The sequence below is a fragment of the Pipistrellus kuhlii genome, unplaced genomic scaffold (assembly GCF_014108245.1).
Source record: "Pipistrellus kuhlii isolate mPipKuh1 unplaced genomic scaffold, mPipKuh1.p scaffold_m20_p_16, whole genome shotgun sequence".
In the NCBI taxonomy this organism is placed as follows: domain Eukaryota; kingdom Metazoa; phylum Chordata; class Mammalia; order Chiroptera; family Vespertilionidae; genus Pipistrellus; species Pipistrellus kuhlii.
The window spans coordinates 2319772-2334397 of record NW_023425471.1 but is presented as its reverse complement, the minus strand read 5'-3'; the positions used below and the strand labels follow the sequence as shown (position 1 = coordinate 2334397).

Here is a 14626-nt window from a genome sequence, read left to right as displayed (position 1 = left end):
CCAGGTCCTGGGTTCCAGAGGGAAGCTGGTGCTAGCAGCCAGGAGAAGGAAGGCCTACTCTTGCACAAATTCGAGCACTGGGCCTCTAGTTGTTTAATAACCACTATTTCAAGTATTTGTCTTTGACATTAAAGATTACAAGCCCCTGAGAGCAAGGATTATGTTTTCTTTATAGTTCATTTCCCCAGCCCCTAGCATAATGAATGGTGCAGAGAAAACATTTAATAATGTTAGCTGAATAAATGGGTGGGTGAATTAATTGCCAGTTAAATTACTTGTGGAATACCTCTTGACTACAAGACTATTCAATATTTTTCATTCATTCACTAATCAACACTTTACTGAGTGCCTATTATGAGCCGGGTGTTTTGCTAGTGGAGGGTATGAAAACTTGGATAAAATCATTGGAGTTTTTACCATCATACAAATAAAACTCTAAAATTAAGTATTTCTTTTATAAGTTTAACAATTTTGAAGGGGGATAATCTTGTTACCTCATAATTTTGACTAAAGCCTCACTCTTAAGGGAGACTACATACACATTTGCATGCAGGGTGCAGGACATTCCTGAGAAAGTAAAAGCTATTTAGAGACCTTTATACCCCTAAACTCTGTATTATTGCAGCCGACTAGACATTTAAAAGTAATTAATTGAAATAATGTACATGCCTTCTCTGTAAAGTTTGTTGCCACAGGCACTGGAGTATCTTTACAGTCAGCATAGTGGAGCATCTGTGTTTGTAAATTAAAATGAGTATATGTGTATGTGTGTGTGTGTGTGTGTGTGTGTGAGTGTATGATTAATGCTTTATTTTCCATGACTCACTTTTGATCCCATTTTCTTTTCTCACTTGTCATCTATATGAGTCACATCTCTTCACAGTCAGCTGAGAGCCAACCATGTTTAATAATAGCCTTAGAAAAAAATACATGTAGGAAGATAAACCTGCTGATGGCAAAAAGATAACCCCTATGAGTTCAGAGCCCAGTATAAAGTGATTTTTGACCCTAACTGGTTTGGTTCAGTGGACAGAGCGTCAGCCTGCGGACTTAAGGGTCCCAGTTTCGATTCCGGTCAAGAGTATGTACCTTGGTTGTGGGCACATCCCCAATACGGGGTGTGCAGGAGGCAGCTTTTCGATGTTTCTCTCTCATCAATGTTTCTAACTCTCTATTTCTCCCCCTTCCTCTCTGTAAAAAATCAATAAAATATATTTTAAAAATAAAATGATTTTTTAATAACCCCTCGTTTGGTTCCTGATTATCTCTACATGCTAAGATCACTGATAAATGACAATTTATTTAGCAATAGTTTTAACCATTGATATAAAAACAAAGTAGCTAATAAGAATGAATAACACATTTTTAAAAACCCAAGCTCTCACTTTGAAAATAAAAGGCTAGTATTTTCATAGCGATAAGTGGTTGGAGACTAAATATCTTATTTTTGACATTATCTGCTTACAATTTGTCACCAATAACTTAGCTGTCTATTAAATTGTAAAATACATGGTTGTGCATTCTGGGGTTGAATAATTGCATGGCATGCAGTGATGGCAGTAACTAATAACTAAAGAGAAATAAGCAAATGAACTGGTTTGGGAGGGAGAACATTGTGGATTAGAATTTCTAATAAATAAAATTGATTTGTGATTTTATAGCTGAATAAAAGGCTGTTAGTGTTTCTAACAACTCTATTCCAATAGAAATATAGTACACGTATTTTGTACTATTGGTTCCAAAAAAACTATCAGAGACATCTTTTCTCTTTTAGCATACTAAATCTAATATTTATCTTTGGAGGCATGGACCTGGAAAGTTTGTGGAACTATTTTCACAGCATCCAGTCCATCTTCATTATAGCCACAGAACTTCTTCACATGTCACCCTATCTTCCAACATAGGAAATAATGTGGACCACAATCTAATATATCTCATCATGTGAAATGCAGCACAACTGAGCATAGGCTTACACCAGCAAAGATATGGGATTACATCTCAATTTTCTGGAACTGGTTTTTGGAAAGACTGCTCAACCATATGAGGCAGCATACACTGAATACTAAATTGAATGCACACTCCTGTAAAATCAAAGCCAGTGCCTCAATGTACTCAGTGAAAGGGAGAAACACACATAGGCGTGCTTTGGGGGAGCTGGGATACCTCACAAGTGGAGCATATATCATTATTTGCTTAAGTAGTATTTGTAAGTGCAGAGGGCCTGCCTTACATAAAAATAGATTGTGCAGCCTTTATGGATTATTACTTCACTTGCCAAAAAATGTCCATGTGTCACTGTATCCACACCACGCTTCTCTTTCAAACCTCCCACAGTTACCAGAATGTCCACCAAACTGGAGGATTCTGCTGATCTTTCTCTAGCTAATTATGTCACTTGAAAATAGTAGTGTATCAGCCATTATGGTAAATTAAGGCATAACAAAGTATATCATTTGCTGCACCGTAATATTGTACATTCATTAAGACTATAAGACTATGAAATATATATATATTTCTTATATACATTCTCATTGAAATGGCTTTTCTGCATAATCTGATAAGCTGCCAGGAACTTATTTTAAATTTTTATTAATGTAAGTGACTTTACTGAGCATATGGATCTCAATAATGTCACCAATAAAACGTTGACAATACAGCATAAGTTGACTCAATCTTACTTCAATTTCTGCAAGCTTCATGGCTCATAAACAACATAATTTCAAAAGCACTCAAGCGCGTCTTAGAATTCCTGCATGTTTCTGCCTCCACTCATTCCTCCTCTCTCAACCCTGACTCCCCTTCCCCCTAATTGATTTGATTATGGAGCTGCCCCAAGTCCTCAGAGCTCTAATGATCTCAAACTCAGTTCTTTGTTCTCTTATTGCATTTTCATCTCCAACAGTGTCACAAACTGGTAAACATTTATGACTTCCCAGAATCCTCCAGCCTACAAAACCTTTGACAAACTTCAGGTCACTGTTGTCAAGTGAGATTTCTTACCTTTGGCAGAGATGCCCTGGAACCTGAACTCTGGGTGGTCATCGTTAAAACCGTGGTGATGCCCAGTGCGACCCTGGCAGGGGCTGCATCCATGTTTATCCAAAAGGAGACCCAGGACAAAATGACTATCAAGAGACTGGGGATGTACATCTGGATCAAATAATATCCCATCTGGCGTTCCAAGTGAAACTTAACCTCAATACAGGTAAACTTTCCTGGAAGGCAAGAAATGATTACTTAAAATCCAATTAGAATTTATCTTTCCTATTAGACTCACACTTGATTTAAAAAAAAATAAGAGTATTATAGATGGGTTTGGAATGTTTTACAAGGTTCTTACTCTACATAAGCAATTGAACTTCATTCCTACTTAACCAGTAATAGAAATGACAGTGGGAGAACGAGTGATCTAAAGAGTCACTGGACCAAAACCATGTGGGATTATTAATTTTCAAAACCTGTGCCTTTTTGCAACTTATTTTGATAGAGTTTCAGAATTTGCAAGACTGTCATAAGCTTACCAATGGAAATAAAATATTCACATTTGTGGGGTTATTATATATAGCGTATAATATATAACCCACAGAATATATGTATAGTATATAGTATATAGCATAAAATATATAATATGTGGCATGTAATATATAACATTTGAACCTTTCTCTCCAAAGTTGTCAAGTTCACATGGGCCTCCAAAAAAATTGAATAATTGTGTGTTTATTTTTGTGCTGTCAATAGCAAGAGAAAAATATGTATATATTTGTATCAGCCATGCATGTAATCTAGTCATTGTAAACATTTCCTAGCCTTTTGGGTAATTGCTTAAGATCACTTATAATATTCCTAGAATCTGTTTACAATGTGACACTTCCTATAAAAAGAGTACATATAAAGATATTAAAACTTTTGACATACTACTAAGAAATAGATGTTCCTTCTCCTTTCCACACTTCCCCTCTTTAATTGGCTTGACATTAGGGCTCCAGAAGGTAATTTGGCTTAGTTTAGGCAAATGATAAAAGGTAGGGTTGGACTCTGCTTTTTCAGGAAGAACAGTTTTAGTTACTTGAATAGAAAGCACTGTTGACTGCTAAAATAAGTTTTCCCGGGCCATTCTACTCAGCAAGGGACCTGGAGCAGTCACTGAACAAACTATCATGTCTCCATTGCCTACCTCTGATCAGCTTGTGTGGCATCAAAACTGGGACATGCATATGAAAAGCCATCAACTTGACTGGGCAGGCAAAATCTTCCCGGTAACCACAGATGCCCACTGTTGCTACTGACTCAAATTCTCCTCTCTCCCCTCTCCCCTGCCATGTGTCTGTCAGCACTACTGACAATGCAGGTCTTTAGAGCCAGCTGAATTCCTGCCAGCTGATTTTCATCCAAACTCCTATTATTGTTCAGTACTGGAGAGCACAGCAGCTGTGCTTCTGGGTTTACAACGACCTATGTTATTATTCTTCTCTTCTACTAAGACAGAGAGTGCAAATTGACTTGGGGGTCCCATGTCAAAAGTGGATGCCAGGAACTGGCCAGAATTTATACACTTCCTGCGCCACTTACAAGGTCCCATACACCTGTTCCCAGACTCATTTGACAGCAGATGGTCAGCAAGAGAACAGTAAAAGATTCCCTAATCTCTACTTATCTCTCTGTTTTGGAGAAATTTTCTGTTGTGCTCACTGACCTATTCCAGAGGGTATTGGTATCTTATCTTAGTGGAGGTGGAGGGGGGAAGGTGGAATCAAGTCTAGGCCCTTGCCTTGTAGCTCAGCGCCATTTTCTTGGTAAATATGCAGCAATTAAGGCGATGGGATCTATAACCCAAGCTGCAGATGGAGCCCACTTGGGTTTAGCAGCTGAAAGAAAACTTACCGGTGTTGTAGTGTTTTGTGCAGTAGCCGAGTTCCTTCTCTTCTTTTAAAATAAACTGAGGAAGGGTCAGTCCTTCAGCAACTTGTACCGGACCATCACTTAACCACTCAAATATTAGGTCATTCATCGTGTATCCAACTGAGATAAACAAATCACAGTGAAACACTGAATGCATCTTTCCAAGAAACCTTGAAAGGCTAGCCATGTAAAGAAACAAGAAAACTGTCTAAAGCAGACATGCTCAATCAGTTTAAGAGCATTTTTTAATAAAATAGCTGCAGTCATCATGACGAGTACATGTCATTGTAGCCAATAAAATTGAAGACAACAAGCTATTTCTGAATGATTTATTTCCATTTAATGAGAGAATGGAATCTAGAAAGTCCATTTTCTTCACTCAATTTTTCTGAAGAACAAACAAACAAACATAAAAACCCATTGGAGACCATCTTGACTTGAAAGAGCTCTGTCTGTGACAATCCAATAAGACAATGCAATTCATGGTGCTAGCCTTAGTATTTTGAATGAAATTAAGAAAATGAGAATGAATTCATCATAGGCCTAAAGCATTCCCATTGCAACCTGGCCCATCTCCTATGGCCTCTTAGCTTTGTTTTCAGAAAGCTTATGTTAAAGTTCTTATGGTTAATCCTTAGCTACTTTAGCATGAGGGGGAAACTAGAGAGAGGTAACCTAAGAAGAAGTTGCAGAATATGCAAATCAAGCATATTCATTTGTTCTAGTATCTTACTAAATGGATCCACTCATCACAAATGATTAATATGAAGTAAAACATTCTCTATATGTAATGTCATATCATTATGACTCTTGAACCATACAAAGTAAGATTGTTATCAGTTTGCTAAACCAAAGTTAGTTCTTAGTCTCCAAGTTCCTTGTTAACTAGTTTGTTATCTATAAAGTGCTCTGGATATTTTTGCACCCCAGAAATGAAGACTGCTCTTCTTTCAGATGTTATTTCTCTCTCCTCTCCCTTTGTGATATTTGAACACTAAACTTAGAGTGAGGAATACAAGGAATATTATGTGAAGTTTTGATTAACCAATAACCTCAGCATGTTTATTAAGTTTATAGATTCTTAGACTTTTTTACTATAGCTTAGTGACTCACCAAAGCTACTCAGAATCAATGTCCATATCAATTAGAATCTACTTTGCTCTTTCTTTGGACCACTTTTCCATTCAAAGCCAAAAATAATATGGAAAGTGAGGGATTACAAAACAAGAAATTGCAACAGAGAGAATGGCCAACCCTATTACAATGCTATATGAGTAGTTGGTTGTCTCCAACAAATAAAAGAAGATCATCAAACACCCCATATCCTTGTCTGGAGAGCTTATTGCTGGCCACCATGATAATAGTCTTGTCAGCCACCCTTCAGACCCAGCCTAGGGCAGACAGACTGGCTAAAGAGGTGGGGAAGGAGGAAATATTCAATAATGTAAGGGTAGAAAAGCGGAGAGTAATTTCTGTTCTTCATATTCAAAGTTAGTGGTAAACACATTACTTCTTTGATACCCTACCTCTAGGGCCTGCAAAGACCGACTTTATTTACTAATTGGAGTTTTTTTTTAAGCCTTGGAGGAGCCTCAAATGGCAACTCTGCATATTTATAGAGAATCTAAGTGTTGGGCTGAGGCAGGGGTGAGTTTGGAGCAGTAGAGAATATATGAAGAAGGAATCATTATATAAGAAAAAAAAGTATTTTCTTCCTTCTCAAGAAAAAGCGTTATAGGGGAGAAAAATACATAAAGTTTATTGTCAATCAAAAATTCTCATTTTACACCTGACAGCTTTTTTATATATACAAAAACATCGCATTATTTTGTTTATTTCTGTAGGAAGTTTCAAGGGAAATTAATGGTGATTTTAAATGATCAGAAGGACACCTGTCATTGACTCTTTAAAATAATAGTTGATATCTTTTTTATTATTTTTTATTATTTTTCTAAACCAAGAAGTTAAAAGTATTTCCTTACCCTTGTCTCATTAAATATTCTAACATCCCCATAGGTCAGTAGGACTTATTATTCTCTAGATTTTACAAACAGAGAAACTGTCAGAGCAAGCCAGAAAAAAATTCATGTCTCTTGACTGAACATACCATTACCTTGGTGGCATTAGCAGCTTATGGCATGTGTCAAAGATTTCAGTTACATCATGGCTGGGGCATAAAGGGGGGACTAAGTAGATAGCAATTCTCTACTTAATTCACCATGCTTTTGTGTGTCCACTGGCCATCTAAAGGAGATGCCCCTTGTCCCATATCACCTCAGGCCCCTCCGTTTTGCATCCTCCTCTGACTCTCTTGTATCTTGTCCTCAAATCAATAATCCCTCCCTGCCAAAACTCCTCTGGGGGTGATGGTCTATATGAGCATAAGATAGACATATCATTTTCTGATTAGAGAGCAATTCATTGTAGAGATTGAATGATGAATCATCTTAATTTTTTGAGGAGACATTTTCATTTCAAAAAATAGCTTCCTCAATTAGGCTTGTTTTTGAGGAAGGTGAGTTAATTGGCATTTTACTTTGAAAGATTGCCTATTAGGTATCAGACATGCGCACACACTCTTGCTTGCCCTTTCATTAGGACCTTGGGAGGTAGGTAGAGAAAGAGACTTATGGGTCTTTTCTCCTTAATTAATGACACACTAAAAGAACCAGGTTATTGATTAAAACAAGGAGGCAATCATTTCAACAGCAGTGACTTACAACTCTCCAGCTGCATTGTACATGTCTGGACATCCATTGGAAAGTTCTTCAAGTCCATGGGACAGGATAAGGTCAAAGTGAGCCTTAGTAAAAAAAAAAGTTATAGAGAATAAAAAAGTAAGTTTTGAATCTGTGAGGTCTGATTCTTGATAAACAAACCAAAAATACATTTGATATTAAAGCAAAGTGACTGATTCAAATAATGAAATCTAAGCTCGCATACAGGTCAATGCTTTTTATTTTTTAAATTTACCATTATAGGTAAACTTTAAAAATAATGTAGAGTTTTACTATAACCCCTTACTTTCTATCAATATTTCCCATCTTCCAACCTCTGACCCCTACCTCCCTAGTGGCACTGGTCACAAGTTTATTTTAGGATCAGCAAGAGCATTGAGAAATACTATAATGAGGACAATGGGTTCTCACCCATACTGCTGTCCAAAATACAGAAAGTTTATACTGATTTTAGATTATACTTTGGACAGGTGGACTATGCTTCAATGATAATAAATAATGTGATAAGCATATTTGGTTGTGATTGAGCATTGGTTCTCTTTCCATCAAATGAGCAAATTTAACTTGAATGTCTTTTCATTTGATAATCTATGTGGGTGGGTTAACCATATATTGCAGCATTCATTCTAGAATTTTGACAAATCTGGAGCATGTCATGCTTGAGCTGAAAGAAAAACATTGAAGGATAGTGGTTTGTACATAGTTTTTACATTTCTGCACCCAAGGGGCTACTCTGCTCCCTTTCCCCCTTTTCCTTAACTCTCCTGAGCTCTCAGCTAGCAATGATCAAGCCTTATATCATTGGGATATTCTTTGAGCCACCATTTCTTTTGCGCCATTTCATTCATTCATTCATTCATTTTCTTTAATCCTCACCTGAGAATATTTTTTTCCATTGATTTTTAGAGAAAATAGAAGAGAGAGAGACACACACACAGAGAGAAGAAAACATCGATATGAGAGAGAGACGTCGATTTGTTACCTCCTACATGCTCCTGACTAGGACTGGAAGTCCAGACTGCAACCAATGTATGTACCCTTGACCAGAATCAAACCTACAAGCTTTCAGTCCACAAGCCTATGCTCTGTCTACTGAGCCAAACCAGCTAGGGCTACCATTTTTATTTTTTTTAGTCCTCAGTGAGAAGGTGCTTACTTACTGCTCTTTAATTTTTCTACCTCAGTGATTCAAGAAGAAAATTAAGGTAGAGAATTAGCATATCTGAGTTCCCTTATCAGTATTTCTTCAAACTATCTCTGTCCCCTAAGAAAGATCTTAAACTTGATAAACATTCATCTCCTTATCAAATGATGGGATAGGATAAAATAATGTTTATTTCTATTTAACACCAATACTAGAATCCCTGTTATTCTGAAGTTCACTGCTCCAGTCCTGTTTATTTTCTCTAAGAACTCTTTTATATCTGTAGATGCCTTTGATTCTGGCACTACAACCGAAACTCTCCCTTGCTGGCATGCTCATTCTCACTCTCTCCTACTGGTCCTCTTTTCTTTCTCTCTTTCATTTTGTACATTCTAAATAATATGGAAAAAGTAGTGGCATATACTTCAAAGAAGGTAAAGATTTGGGATCTGAAGTGAGATTAGACAAAGAATCTATGCTGATAATCTTCAAACTAGTTAAAATACAACAGTGATTAGGAAAAGCAAGATACAAAACAGTGCAGTGTGACCTCAATTGAGTAAAAATATATTCTTATTCTTGGAGATAAGCACAACACTATATTAAGAGTAGATATTTTTGGTTTGTAGGATGATTCATGTTTTCTTTTTACTTTTTATTCTGCATTATCTATATTGACACATGTAGTTTATTTGAAGATGTCTTTTATATTAAATATGTCTTCAAACAATACCTGAAAGGTAAAATTATAAAATTCTGTCTTATTCAGTAACCTTCTGATACTGCTATTGCTATAATATTTTTTATTATTATTTAAATTTTGCCATAAACATACAGTATGTCACCTCCATTGCTAAATAAGTTACCTAGCTTCTGTGGGCTATTCTGAGAACACAAATACCATGTCTCTAAAGGGAAAAATAGAGTTTTGAGTTATCAACGACTGACAACATTTTAGACAGGAACAATAATTTTTGTCAGTCATGAATTTCATTTAGAGCTATAGATATTATATAGATATTTAAATTTTTTTCCATAGAAGACTTTATTTTTTAGAAAACACGGTTTTATTGAGATTAATGCCATGGACTCTTTTTAAATAACAGTAGAGTAAAAGGATCAAAATGAAAATCTCTAGCAATCAATTTTTAAAAAAAACTGACACTTTGTAAAGGGGTAAAAACCACAAAAGAATCTATGAGTTTTTAAAACTGTTATTAACTCAAGGAGAATCTATTTATTCTTTCCTATTTTTAAAAGAGGAAATACTTTCATCAAACAAAAGTATGTTCATTATACAAGAAATAATCTGTGAGCATGTACACAATTTAAGTGAATCAAACTCTGAAAAATCTATAAATTTCTTATGAGAAATTAGTAAGTAATAATAGTGGAAATAAGTACAGTTTTAAAAGCATGCAACGTGGAATTCAACTATATTTTGTTTGCTATTGGAAACAACCCAATTTTCATATTCCTAATCATAGGACTCTTGTGAGGTGAACTTTTCACATTTATTTAGGGAGCAGAAGCCACACCCAATTCTTTCTGCCTTTGTGGCAGATCTAACAATCCCATGGAGACTCAGAATTCTTGGGGTAAATTATTGCCAGCATGGAATACCCTATTGAGAGCAATTCCCAATAAGCATAAAACTGTCTCTGAATTTTGGCTCAGCTGAGAACTCCGTGGGTACTTCCCTTTCTCCTTATTTGTTTTCTAATTTCCTTTCTCCATGGGTGTAGTATTGGAACCCACTGGGTGCCAATAACAAGGAGGCAAGTTAACAGATCCATGGTTTGCTAAATCATGTAATCAAGTTGAGCAAATAGGAGGCAATTATAAATATCTAAATCAGTCCCTTCATAGGCTGCAGAGCCCATAGTTTATGATGTTTAGTTTACTATACATCTGCAGACCTGAAATGTGGGCCTGCCCTTTACTGTCTTTCTCTTCCTTTTTCATTGAAGTTACTATAAGACATGGTAAAATTATACAAATATTAAGTTGTACCATGATTACTTTTTATATCTCTATCCACCTATTTAACAAGCACCCAGATCCACTTTTACAATATTTTACTCACCCTAGAACATTCCCTTGTGCTCTCTTCCCAGTCAAGAACCTTCAAAAGTAACCACCGCTGCTTTTTTAAAAGCTATTCTTTTATTTAAAAGTAGTTTTGAGTAAAATGAGCTGAATATTTTGTACAGATGCAGAAGTTGCATCAAGTAAGATGGACACCTACAACATTACACTAAAATGTGAACAAATTTTATCTGCTTTATTCTAAATCTCCATTTATTTTTGGTGGGTCTCACAAAGCATATTAATTGAGATTCAGACTGTTTGCTGGCAAACACTGCCTACAGCATGTCAGATTTGCTCTCCTCTTTGTCATAATTTAAAATATTAAGGCCATTGCACCTGAGAGCAGCCAGCTGAGGCTGCCCATCTTCCACTTGATATCTGTTAAAGAACTCATTTCCTGAAGCATTATCACACATCTCCCCACTGTCATTGTGGCAAACATACAAGCTCTGGTTTGTAAAAGGGAAGGAATATAGTTTCCTTACAGAGAGGCCCTGCTTCTTTAACTGAGACTAAGAGGCTGAGCAAACATTTCAGTTTTAAAGGCAAGGGAATAAAACAATGCCTCCCAAAATTTCACTTCCCTTCCTTACTACTCTCCTATTCAGTGCACCTTGATCATAAAACCAATTCGTGGCTTTATACCTTGCTTAAAGTTTAAATGACTAATAGATGCAGACATTGTAAATCATTTCATTTCCTTTTAGTTTTTTTTAAAATCAAATATCATATTTTTATTGAGTTATTTGTCCCCTATTTATTCTCTGTCCCATATTTGTTCTTTACCGTCTAAAACAGTGGTTCGCACAGAGTAAGTAATCAATAAATATTTGTTTAACGAATGAATCAGTGTTCTAAAACTCTGCGGGAGAATTTCAGGCTTTTATCCTGCGGAAATGGGAATGGATTAGGGATTTAGGAGAGAGGAGCCTGGGCACCAGAGTCCATAGGGTGTTGCCAAATTACAAGATAGGCACAGGAAGCCAGCAAAACTTGCCTGGCCTCTTCTGTAAGTTGCTAACAGATTCCCACTAGAAATAAAGCAAATCAAGCTGAAGGAAAGCCAGAAAGCTCCGTCCACCTGTCTTTGAGCCTTGGTCAGGTGGCTGGGTCCATGGCCAGGACTGTTTTCACATTGCTAGACTGACTCAAATGAATTATTTAACTTTACAACATCATGGTGGACAGAGGTACCTTGATTCATAAAGGAACTTCTAGCTCATAAGAAACTTAGTAGTGTTAGAATTGAGAGTCCATTCCAAATGAAATGTTCTTGAGGAAACAAGAACATTTGAAGAGAAAAGCAATTTTCAGAAAGAAATACACATTTTAATGAGGGATCTGCTTGCCTGAAGCAAAGATTGCCAATGTACTATTTTGGGAGAGTTGATTCTAATGGTTACAGTAGTCTGTCTTATTTGGAAAATAATAACAATAGGGAGCTTCTGTGTTTTATTCAGGAAACGCAAGAGAGTCTTGAGTATATTGCTATTGTATCTTAGTTTGGGGACTGCTATAAACCCTCAGCAGTTTGTGGAAATCAAACGGGTTAGGACCCATGGTGCTCTTTTAGGATTAAAATAGTTAAGAAAATATTTAAAAAGTTATGATGATGATGATGATGATGATAGTATTAATAATTACAATCCTGCTCAAACACTCTTATTACTCTACAATTATGGAGTACCATCACACAAGGCAGATAGTACTCTCACGGTTTTTGAGATAAGCAAATTGAAGAGATTAGCCATTTCCCAATCTCACAAGTAAGTGAACAGAGTTAAATTTGAACCCAACTTTAAATGATGTCAAAGTTCATTTATTATTTTCCACTCTACCATATTTCCTCCTTAGTAAAAGAGCATATTGCTAATTTATCATCCTGTCTTGTCTGTGAAGTCAGCAGAGTGGATTGTAGGAACCTTAGTTGTTTTGTACCTGCTTAGGGATACCCCTTTCATTTTTCCTCAGGTGTCAGACTTCTCATGACCTGTCCTTTAAAAAAAAAAACAAAAAAAAAACCTCCAACCTTCCCCGGCAGCCTCACAGAATACATTCACTGTGGATCCAGGGAACTGGTTGGTTGACCCAGCTTACTCTTAAAGAGCTATTTGACCTTACCTGGCTGGTGAGGCTAGTGGTTGAACATCATCCTATGAACCAGGAGATCATGATTTAATTCCTGATCAGGACACATGCCCAGGTTGTGGGCTCAGTCCCCAGTGGGAGGTGTTCAGGAGGCAGCTAGTCAATGGTTCTCTCTCATCATTGATGTTTCTATCTCTCTCTCTCCCTCTCCCTTCCTCTTGAAGTCAATAAAAATATTTTTTTGGGGAAAAGCTATTTGACCTTGACTAAATCTCTGGGCCTCATGCTCCACCCCAAACCTCATACTGTTCAACATTTATCTGATTCTAAACTAAGTGAAGGTGACCACCTTATAGGATTTCCTCTTATAGATGAGTTCACACACTTTGAATATGATGAAAGCCTTAAGTGCAAGTTATAATGCTTTTAATTTAGTACATTTCTGGCACTCTGGGTATATAGGTGAGATATTTATTGTCCTGATATGGCTTTGTCATCCAACATCCTAGAAAACAATCCACTCTTTCACCAAAAGCATACGGACAGCCTTTCTCTACAATGTAGGTCTGTTGAATCTCTCCTCTCAGTTGTACCTTGAAATTTCTGAACCACGTGACATGCTAATGTCAGAGATTTGCAGGATGCATCAAATATTGAATAAGAATGTCATCTTAACCCATCTAGACCTTATGTGAAATTAGCCTGGGGGCAAGTTAGAAGTCAAGCTAAAAGTGCATCATTAATATAACCCACACATGGAAAGAGGGATGGAAAAGTGAGGGAGTCAGTGGATTAAAAGGGACTGTCAGGATGGCTGTCTGATCAAGATAGCCTTTAACACAGTTGATTGCAAACTCTGGTGGCTATAAGTGTTATCTGAGGTAGGAATTAAGATTCTCAAGACCTCTTGATAAGCAGCCCAGGTAGCACTGATGCTGGTGTTCTGGAGTCCATTTTAAGAAGCATTGTTTTAGCCCAGCTGGTGTGGCTCCATGTTTGAATGTGGACCTATGGACCAGGAGGCCATGGTTCAATTCCCAGTCAGGGCACATGCTTGGGTTGCAGGCTCAATCTCTAGTGTGGGGTGTGCAGAATGCAGCGAATCAGTGATTCTCTCTCATCATTGATGTTTCTATCTCTCTTTCTCTCTCCCTTCTTCTCTGAAATCAATAATACAAAATCCATATAGATATAGATATTAAAAGCACTATTTTAAGCATATTCTAAGGGATGACATTTTACTGTCTAGATCAATGACTTTCAATCTTTTCCATCTCATGGCACACATAAACTAATTACTAAAATTCTGTGACACACCAAAAAACATGTATTTTTTTTATTGATCTAACAAAGAAAAGTTATAATTTTGATTCATTCACACCAGACAGCCATTGTTGTATTGGCTGTTGCCATTTTTTTTTATTTGACATCTGAGAGAAAACAGGTCAGTGCCCCTGACTAAATAGTCAGGTATTGCATATTTTAAAGATTCTTGTGGCACACTGATTGAAAATCACTGGTCTACATGATAGACTAAAATAAGATAATGTTGAGATAAGAAAGAGGATTAAGGAAATGCTCTGCAGCTTTTCAGTAGCACTAGCACCATTTAGAAAATACTACTTTCCACTCAAAACCAGGGGAAGACAGTGAGGCTCAAGGAGGC

The 14626-nt window shown here is 36.7% G+C and overlaps 1 protein-coding gene across 1 annotated transcript in view; it reads right to left on the bottom strand.

Annotated features, from left to right (window-relative positions):
* GLRA2 (glycine receptor alpha 2) overlaps positions 1-14626 on the bottom strand; it is a 154601-nt gene that overhangs the window by 82120 nt on the left and 57855 nt on the right. Inside the window, exons 6-8 of the mRNA XM_045582286.1 lie at positions 7620-7702; positions 4882-5019; positions 3001-3215 (exon numbers count right to left, since the gene is read on the bottom strand). Of these exons, the coding sequence (XP_045438242.1) occupies positions 3001-3215; positions 4882-5019; positions 7620-7702 (436 nt within the window). The remainder of the gene's footprint in view (positions 1-3000; positions 3216-4881; positions 5020-7619; positions 7703-14626) is intronic.